Here is a 9,281-nt window from a genome sequence, read left to right as displayed (position 1 = left end):
GGAGGGGAGACAGCACTCACTCTCTGAGGCCGGTGCCCTTTGAGGACCGACCAGCTGAGGCTGGAGGGCATCCCGGAAGTTCAGGTGGGCGGAGCGGGAGCGAGCGCCGTGCTGCTCTGGTGAGGAGCCTCAGCCTGGAGCTGGGCAGCCCTGGGGTCCCATCTCAGCCCCCAGGCCACTCTCTTACTGTGAAAGCCTCAGTTTGCACACCTGTAAAGTGAGGGCAATCATAGAGCTTAGCCAGCGTGCCCTCCCTCCCAGGAGATGCCCCAAGGGCACGCAGAGCGACTCCACGGAGCAGGCATGGCTGGCACCCTGCGACCTGGGTAAGGAAGCTGAGGAGGCACGGGGCATAAGGTCACTCGAGAAGGTCGCACAGCTAGGAGGTGGTGGGGCCCACACTTGAGCCCTGGCTGGCTGGCCCCAGGGCCGTTGCTCCCATCATCAACACGCTGGGGAAAGGGTACCCTCGAGGTCTCGGTGTCTAACAGTGATACACACCTTCAGTGACGAAACCCACAGAGCATCCAGCTTGGTATGGGCTCCGTATGCATTGGCTGTTATTATTTTTGTTGTTATTATCACAGAATGTGACTACCAAAGGCTGTCCCTTCGGCAGGGGCTGGGTGGAGCAGTTTCCCAGAGGCTGGGAACCTGGAAGTGCTGTCGCGAATGCCGCGTAGAGGTCCAGGGACATGCCTGACCGCCAGCCCCATGGCACACTGGGACACACAACCCATTGGACAGACGCCTCGCCTGCCTCCCCTGGCCCCCTGGCCTGGGCCTGTTGCCTGACTGGATGTTTGAAGCTTGAGTCCCAGGATGCCAGGAGAGCTCTCTGTGTGCCTAGGAGGCTGAGCCCCACCCCTGCTGGGCCCTACAGCACTGTCACCCCGTCCCCTCCTGCTCCTCCACATAATCAACCTGTCTCTGTCTCAGGGGTGCAAAGTCGGATGCCTGTAGAATTGTGATGTCGAGGCCAGTGAGGCAAAAGGGGCTGGTGGGGACTGCGGTGATCCGGGGAGGACCTGCCGGGCTCAGGGCCGGCTCTGGCTTTGGGGACCATCTGGTAATGTGGGATGAGAGATGCCAGAGCTTCCAGTTTTTCCAGAGAAGCAGGGAATTGCCAGACCAGGGCAGCCAACCAACCCCGAGGAGGCTGAGCCTCCAGACTGTGAGCTGCCGTTTCACTCAGAGGCCAGGGGGTGCCTGGAGCCTCGGGAAAGGACCATCCTGGCTCCAGGTGGGGTGGGAGGTGAGGCCTGCGGAGGGACCCAGGGCGTCTCAGCAAACATGTCTGGGCATGGGGCAGCTGTCACCTGTCTGGCTACAGAAACAGCCTTGGCAGGCTCTGCGGGACCCTCTGGGCCCTTCTGAGGTCATGGTGCCAGTGTTGGAACTGTCTGGAGCCAGACAGACAGACAGAAGCCGGTCCTTCCCACTGAAGAGCAGAGAAGGCAGGTCCCCAGGGCACGCAGGCCTGTGGGGAGGCTCCCCTGGGGGGCTGTGCCTGCTCTGCCTTAACCCTCTTGTCAGCTGTGGCCAAGATTCATTCCCAGCAGACCATGCCTGGGTGCCAACGAGCCCCTGCGTGGTCTGTGTGCCAACTGACAGCTATGGTTTGGGGCTGATTTACACCCCTGTGTTTTCAGGGTCGGGGTGGAATGCAGGGAACAGGGAGCGGGATGTGGAGAGAGAGGGAGGCCTCTGTTCTCCAGGAGGGCTGGGGCTGGGGACTGCAGCTCCAGTTGGCAAAGGTTACCCCACTGACCCCTGCCTTTCTGCCCCTGGGGATTGAGGGGCGGGGCTGAGGTCTCAGGAATAATCCCCTCCCTCCCTTTACCTCCCTGGAGAGGCAAGAAGGGCTGCGGGGGGGGGGGGGGGGGGGGGAAACCAGCCCTGGGCACTCATGGAACCAGGGATCAGGGACCGAAACCTCCCGGGGGCCAGGAAGGGAGGGGGGCTGATGTTCAGGCTGAGCTGGGGTGGGAGCCGGGGTGGACGGTCGGCTTCACAGGACTTGTAACCGGATTTATTTGGCTCACTCAATGTTTACTTTAACTTAAACAACAATTTAGAGCCAACATTTAAAAGTCAGATTTCAGATTAAAAATAATTAAAACACCTGGATTCCTGGCTTCCCTTAAAACCCCTGAAGATCTGGCCTTTCGGGCCCCTGGGTGCTGAGCTGCAGCTGCCCCCTAGAAGGGGCCCGTGCTGCCCTGTTGACCAGGTCCGTGAAGGCCAGCTTTGCTCCCCGACGTTGCTTGCCTGGCTCCTGAGCAACAGGGACCCCGGCCCAGGGCCCTGGCTGGTGGCAGGAGAGGCTTACAAGTTGGGATGCCCGGCCGGCCTCACAGCCCACAGCTGGCATGCGGGAAGGGCTGGCCTGCGTTTAGGGTCTCCAGGGCTGGCGCAGAGACACAAGCCCTGGCAGCACCAGGGTGGCTGGCAGAGCAGGGCCCTTCTGTCTTCACAGGAACTCAGAGGGGAGCAGGGGCCGGGGCAGGCCCCCTAGAGGCCCTGCCATTTTCCCTGCATTCGGGCAGGACAGAGGCCCTCTCCCCTCTCGCTGGTTCAGTGGAGGGAGGTGGGGTCTCCAGAGGGCCCTCTTACCTAGTGCCAATGCAATTGCTGGCAACCGAGCTGCAGTCTAGACCCCTGGCCCCTTGAACTGAAACTTCTTCCCACTCAAGGGCTGCTTTATCCAGATGCCAATGCTCACCCCTAAAGGATGCAGGGGCGTGGGGAACCGCAGGAGGAGCCAGCAATCCAGCATCTGGGGGCTGGGCTTTCAGAATCCACACATGCTGAAGGGAAACCCCAGGGCCCAGGGAATTTCACCCCGTCTCAGCTCTCCCTTGGTTATCTCAGGATTTGTGTATTGACTAATAGCTCCCCAAGCTGTGTGTCTTGGGCAAGTTACTCAACCTCTCTGTGCCCTGGTTCCCTTGTCTGTAAAAGGAGGCTCATAATCATACCTACCCTACAGGGTTGCATGCGGATGAAATGAGTTAGTTCCAGGCAGGTAATAACCACTATAAATGTACGGGCTTCTATTACCTGGCCAGGACCACGACCCCATTTGCAGGTGGGAAAAGGGAACAGCCAGCCTCCAGCGGACTCTGACTCAGTTCTTGGCGGCAGCACAGGCTCCCTCTGTCTGAGCCCAAATCCAGTGCATCAGACCATATTCTTAACAACATCTTTTATTGATTTTGCAAGAGAAAAAAATAGAGAGTTAATGCCTGTACAGCTTTTTTTCCCCCTAAATTGCATGGTACATACAATTATTCTAAACATCAACTGAGATTCCGGGAGCAAGAGTGTGCGGTGTTCGTGCAATCTCCCGGACACGTCTGACCTGTACACGTGCCTCGGTGGGGATGGAAGGCTGGGCTCCCTTGAAAGCCACGGCACTGGTTTTTGTCACTAAAAGCTGGTCAGGTCTCCTGGGAGCCCCGAGGCCCCGGAGGCACTTGCCACATCTGGGATGTGAGCAGGGCAGCCGGGGGCTAGCAAGCTACAGAAATGATGGATCTTCTCCGGGAGAAACAATTCCTTATCTTCACATCAGCCCCGCGCTCCAAATGAGAAGCTCATTTGCATAGCTGCTCAGCTGAAGCTGCAAAGCTCATAAAGTATTTGCTGGGGCTTTTGGTTGCATAGGAACTACTTTGAGTACAGTAACGCGGCGGGGCTGGGCCGGGCGCCAGGAAAACAACGGATTAATATTTGGAACAAGAAATTACCCACCACTGGGAAACCAATTAGGTCCCTGATCCGAGCTTGTTACACAGGTGGAAATAGATGCGTTTTGGGCTTCACGCAGCTGGGGATGCAACCCTATTTCCAACTTGCTGCGAAGCTGCTCGATGAGGGAGCAGGGGTGGGGACCCCCGGCACCAAGAACCTCACTGCCTGATGCCCAGGACACGGGGTCAAGGACAGATGGAAAGGGAGACAGCAAGCGCGAAAAGCCTGGATCAGACCGAGGGCAGGGACAGGCGGGGAGTGAGGGCCCCGCCCCCTCCAGGCTAGTTCCAGCGGAAGGGGGCGGGGCCTCTGGGGCCCGAGGGTGGGGCCGTGGCACCGGTCCTCTGTCTCCGGGCCCTGCATCCAGAAGGCATCTGGGTGGGTCCTACTGGCCCTCTGGGGTATGACGCTGCCCACCTGTCCTATCTGGGCCAGGCAGCTCCTCAGGGACAAGGCCCCGCAGGCCAGGGTGGGGCCGGCTCTAGGCCTCGGGTGGGTTCAGCTCCCTCCGTTGCTCAGCAGGACACACGCCCTTGGCAGATCCCTTCTTGGGCTTGACCAGAGGACAGAGGCCCTGCAGCACCAGCTCCCCTCAGGGGATCCCTCCTTCTCAGCTGGGCCTGGGCGGGACCCAGGATGGGTGAAGGGGTGGTAGCAGTCCAGGCTAGACATCTAGGGGGGTCCAGGGGAAAGTCCCACCTGCTCAGCTGGCTCCGCAGCCCCCAGCTGAGGCGGGGACGTGGTGGGGGTGGGAGCTGCTGGCCCCTCAGCGGGGGGCCTCGGAAGGCAGGACCCCACGCCTGTCGGTGTTGGTGTCTGACGCCTGGCCTCCTTTGCCCGCTCAGCCATACTCCAGGCCCTGGCACAGCTGGCCATGGCACCGTTCTGCCTGGAGTCAGGCTGAGCCCCCGTATCCCACGACAGGCCTCAGCGGACTCGGGCCCTGCTTTGCTGGATCTCACGGTAGAGCCACGGAGCCAGGGGACCCCGGGCTCCCTGCAGCTGGGCCCAGGACCGCGGGGGACAGTGGAAGGCCACACCACACCCCTTCTTCCACCTGCCCAGAACTCCTGTATTTCCCAGGGCCGTTCACCCCTTGAGTCCCTTCTCTCCAGCGGGCTCCCTCCACGCTGCAGCTCCCTTCCAGCTCTTGGGGTCCGGGGTCTGGGCTGGCCCACACAGAGGCCTGAGGGCGGGGGACATGGGTGCTGAGTGGGGGCCGGGTGACGGAGCCCCACCCCGGCTGAGAGGACCAGCTCCCCCTCCTTCAGCGGTCAGCACCGCCAGCGTCTCGCTGTCTCCTTCTCGCTGATGCAGGTTTTGGGGCGTAAGGCTGTCGAGGGAGAGCACAGAGGGAGCAGTGTCACCCAGCCACCATCCTCGAGGGCTGCCCCATACCCTTGGGGTGAAATCCAGACTGACTGGGGTTGCCATTCACGGCCCCTGGAGACCTGGCCTCCGCCCCCAGCAGCCTCGAGCTCGGAGCAGGCTCCGCCACGCTGTTCCCTCTGCCTGACCAACCCTGAGCATCTTTCAGGATCCAGCTCGAGCATCCCTCCTCTGGGAAGCCCTCGCCCTGCGCATCCTCTCCTGGTTTCCCGCGGCCCAGGGCAACCCTTTCAATATAGCGCTTCTGCCTTTCATGGCCCTTTTCCCTCTGTACATGCAAGGCTTGGCTTCTGGGAAGCGCACCACATTGCTCCCGGGGTTCTGCCCCCATCAGCCCCCCCGCAGCCCCCCGGGGAAGGCTCCTGGGTGGAGGAGAGGGGTCTGAGGGCTGGCAGGGGCGAGAGACGGTGTGTGATGCTGCCAGCTCCTTCTCTGTTCTGACCAGACTCCTGAAGGCGGGTGGGAGGGGTGCTCTGGGCAGAGAAGGAAACTGACCTGGGTCAGCTGCATTCTGCTTCCTTTTCGAGTTGGTAACGATTTGGTTTTCATTCATCATCTGCACGTCCTGATCCTCCACCTGGTTACTGCGGGGAGGGAAAAGCCAGAAGGTTCCATCAGGCTCCAGGCCGCGTGTCCCTGCCATCCTTCCTCGTTAGGGCCGGCAGGGGAGGGGAGGTCACGGAGCCGGCTCAGGGCGCACCTGATGGCGGTGTGCTTCTCCTGGTGACAGATGTCCGTGTCCTCGGTGAAGAGGATGGTGTGGTAGGGTACTGTGGGCTCGCACGTGGGCAGGATGCCCCTGACCAGGTGGCCCACCATGGCCAGGATCCCATTGTACACAAGCAAGTCATCCACCAGGAGCTGGACAGACAGAGGAAGGCCTGTGTGGCGTGTGGTCCATCATCCCCCTCGTCCTTCCCACGTGTGACCTCGGGCAAAGTGCATCACTGCTCAGAGCCTTGCCTACTAGGTGCGCGGCCTCAAATCTTCACGACGACCAGGAAAGGCACCTGGATTAGCCCCACACTGCAGATGGGGAAGCTGAGGCTCAAAGGGCTAAAATCTTTCGCCCATGTGGCAGGGCTGGGAGGCAAACTCGGGTCTCTGGTCCCCCAGGGCCCTAGCTCTCCCTACCCCAGAGTCGCCTCCGGCAGGAAGAGCTCCCTACACCAGTACGATTCGAGAAGAAAAGATGAAAGAAAAGCCACTCTGTTTTTTTCGGGGTGATGATTCAAATCACTTGGAGGTTTTGAATTCACAGTTGGATGGCAAATCTCCCTGCCTCTGAGGACCAGGCACTTGTGTCTAAGGTTGCGGCCGAGAGAAGTAAATCAAACTGCGACAAATGATAATTGCCGGCAGCCTAATTACCAACGAGCATAATTATCTCCAAAAACTCAGCCAGTAAGTACTTACGCCAAACTCCTTCACCCCTCGATGGGGTGTTTTCGCGTAATTCCACAGTTTGATCATTGACACCGTGGTAGGCCGATCGAAAATCACATAAACCCGGTTCACCTGTCAGAGAGAAGAACTAATTAAAACAGGCATGTTTGGGAACAGAGGCACTGGGCTGGGCCCGGGGTGCCAGGCGTGGGCCGGGGCGCGAGGGCGGTGGGTGCCCGAGGCAGTGCCGGCCCAGGTGAGCCGCCTGGGCTGCTCGGGACCGCTGTGCGTGGGGTTCCCGCCGCCTTTCTTCTCCTTGCAGCCCATCTTGAGTCAGGTCACGTGTGGCTGCGTTTGCAACAAACCGCTGAGCTGGCTGTTGAAAGGCCTGTTTTCCGGGCCTGGCATGGCCGTCATTCAAATGCCCGCGGAGAACTGGGTGCGCCCTTCCCTTCCCTCCAGGTCAGGTCCAGAAACACAGTCTGGGGCTCCAGGGGCCAAGGGAACGGTCCCCAGCTCCAGAGTCAAGAGGCACGACCTCCGAGCAATCAGCACAGCCTTGACCCCTGTTTGTCCTTTCTCCAAGTCATAAATGAAAAGCACAGCCGAGTGGCCCTGAAGGCACTGCTGGGTGATTTTCAGCGGAGATCTCTGAACCTCTGCTGGGGGAGGGGGAGGGAGGTGTCCCGATCCGTGGCAGATCAGCTAGTAAAGTGGGACCCAACAGCCTCCACCAGTTCCTCACCCCCAACAAAGACTCGCAAATATTAGGGGGCCCCTTGCAAGACAGAATAAAGCAGTAAGAATTCAGTGTTGGCCACAGGCTGCAGACTTCGTTTTGTCCCAGCCCTGGGTCTCAGCCCCAAGAGGACGTAGGGGGATGTGGAAAGGGTCAGCCTTCTGCTTGTACCGTGGAAATAATAAAGGTCTAGAGGAGGGTCCTCAAACTCAGTTGCCCACAGCGTTCAAATGGATACAAATGTTTGAGTCCAGCTAGAAGAGGGAGAGACGGAGAAACTGCTCTACACCCAAAGGCCTTCATGTGAAAGACGTTGGCAAATGCCTGCTGGCCAAGATCAAGATGGCAGCAGGCTGGACTGGCCAGGGGGCCACCAGTTTGCAGCCCCAGGTCGGAGGGCTGATAGATCTATGTGGTTCCCCTTTGCAGTGGTGGGGCTGAGAGGTTTGGCCTCTTCTCAAGGGAGGCTGATGGACCATTGAAGGGGTGCTGCCCCTTCCTGTGAGGGTTTTGAGAGGAAAATGTACCCCTTATCTTCCCACCCAGTGGTCACAGGACTAGATGCCCAGCCCCTGCTGCACATCTACCCAGGCATCTGGCCCCGTGACTGAGAGGCTAGGGGGTGCCACCCAACCCGTCCCATCTCCTGGTCTCTCACCTCCCTCTCTACCACTATCGACCAGGCCCAGGCGGGCAAAGGCCCACCCCTAGGTTCGCCATCAGGCCTTGGAGCAAAGAGACAGGCAGGACCAACTGCAGAGTCTGAGACCTGGGAGACTGAGTCAGTTGGTTGGAAGAGCTTACCAGGCAGGTCTGAGGCCAGAGAGAGGGCAAGGTTGGGGTCAAGTGCCCAGCGACATAAAAAGGGAGCAGAAACAGTGAATGTGGAGAGGCTGGGGCTGGGAAGAAGAGGACAGAGTGGACTCTTCAGAGAGAGGCAGGGGCAGAAAAGAGAACCAGAGAGGGATGTCTTGCAGGGATCGACAGATGCCCAAGCCCCCAGGACCGCTGCACTGGGCTCCTGGCCTCAGAGTCCAATGTGGCCCTTCATCTCCCTGGTGTCCCCTTATAATATGCACCCTCAGAGCAAAGGGAAAGAACTCTGGCCAGGAAGAGCCAACTCGTCAGATGTGTTAGCAAAGACCCGAGCCTTCCTGGCGGTCCCTGGGCATTTTGACTTGTTCGAGGTTAACCTGGAAGAAAGATGTGTCACTGAGACCAGGGACAGAAAGCCCCCCCATCCACCCCAGGGCTGAGAGCCTCCGGAACCCACCAGGCCAGGCAGGATGGGAGCCAGCCACATGTGTCTGCCGTCATTGGTGTCGTTCACTTGGTCGATGAGCTTGTCGGGGGTCCGGACGTCCCCACACACGCCCTCCAGAGAGTTGACGCTGTCGGGGAAGGCGGCGATATCTGTGGGCGCCTCTAAGCTCTCATAACCCAAAGCGGCGTGCTCAGCACCGCGCACTGTGGGCCACTCTTGCGGCCACCAGCCTCCATCAGGCTGACGGCGCGGCTCAGGGGACGCCAGGGCGGGCGCGCCTGGCGGGCAGAGCCGCCATCTGCTGCTCCGGGCAGCCAGAGGAGTGACAGCCAAATTAGACATGCTCTGGGGAAAATGAAAGCAAGGAGGCTGAGGGGAGTCGGGGTGAGGGTGGAGGCGTGGCCAGTTTCAAGGAAAGGGGAGGAAAGCAGGCAGAGAGCAGGCTGAAAAAGATGGGTTTCATGGAAGTGCTGGAGGCGGGAAGAAAAACTGTTGCTGTCTCGTTGGCGAGTGGAGGGCAGACTCTGAGAAGGTTTTCCTTTGCGAGGGGATGGACGGGGTCATGGCTGGATTCTGCCTTGGCATGTGACCACCCTACCGAGACAGGGAGGATGTGGGGGGCGGAGCCTGACTCAGCTCTTGCTACTCAATGGATGGGCGTTAATGCGGACGGAGAGGACATGGTCCCAGCTCTGGCTCTGCCATCCTGACCTGTGAGATCTTGGGCAAGTCATGGGCTATCTCTGG

The 9,281-nt window shown here is 59.8% G+C and overlaps 1 protein-coding gene across 6 annotated transcripts in view; it reads right to left on the bottom strand.

Annotated features, from left to right (window-relative positions):
• Positions 1 to 3,193: 3,193 nt before the first annotated feature.
• KATNIP (katanin interacting protein) overlaps positions 3,194 to 9,281 on the bottom strand; it is a 192,162-nt gene continuing 186,074 nt past the window's right edge. For 3 of the 6 annotated variants that reach the window (XM_059896806.1, XM_059896807.1, XM_059896808.1), the window contains exons 23-27: positions 8,544 to 8,683; positions 6,562 to 6,663; positions 5,846 to 6,006; positions 5,641 to 5,729; positions 3,194 to 5,089 (exon numbers count right to left, since the gene is read on the bottom strand). In XM_059896806.1, the coding sequence (XP_059752789.1) occupies positions 5,031 to 5,089; positions 5,641 to 5,729; positions 5,846 to 6,006; positions 6,562 to 6,663; positions 8,544 to 8,683 (551 nt within the window). In that variant the 3' untranslated portion in view covers positions 3,194 to 5,030. Of the gene's footprint in view, positions 5,090 to 5,640; positions 5,730 to 5,845; positions 6,007 to 6,062; positions 6,132 to 6,561; positions 6,664 to 8,543; positions 8,684 to 9,281 lie in introns of those variants that run through there. The other 3 variants (XM_059896810.1, XM_059896809.1, XM_059896811.1) reach the window with 3 other exon arrangements.

The sequence above is a fragment of the Balaenoptera ricei genome, chromosome 15, assembly GCF_028023285.1.
Source record: "Balaenoptera ricei isolate mBalRic1 chromosome 15, mBalRic1.hap2, whole genome shotgun sequence".
Lineage (NCBI taxonomy): Eukaryota > Metazoa > Chordata > Mammalia > Artiodactyla > Balaenopteridae > Balaenoptera > Balaenoptera ricei.
This window is presented reverse-complemented; position numbering and strand designations above follow the sequence as displayed.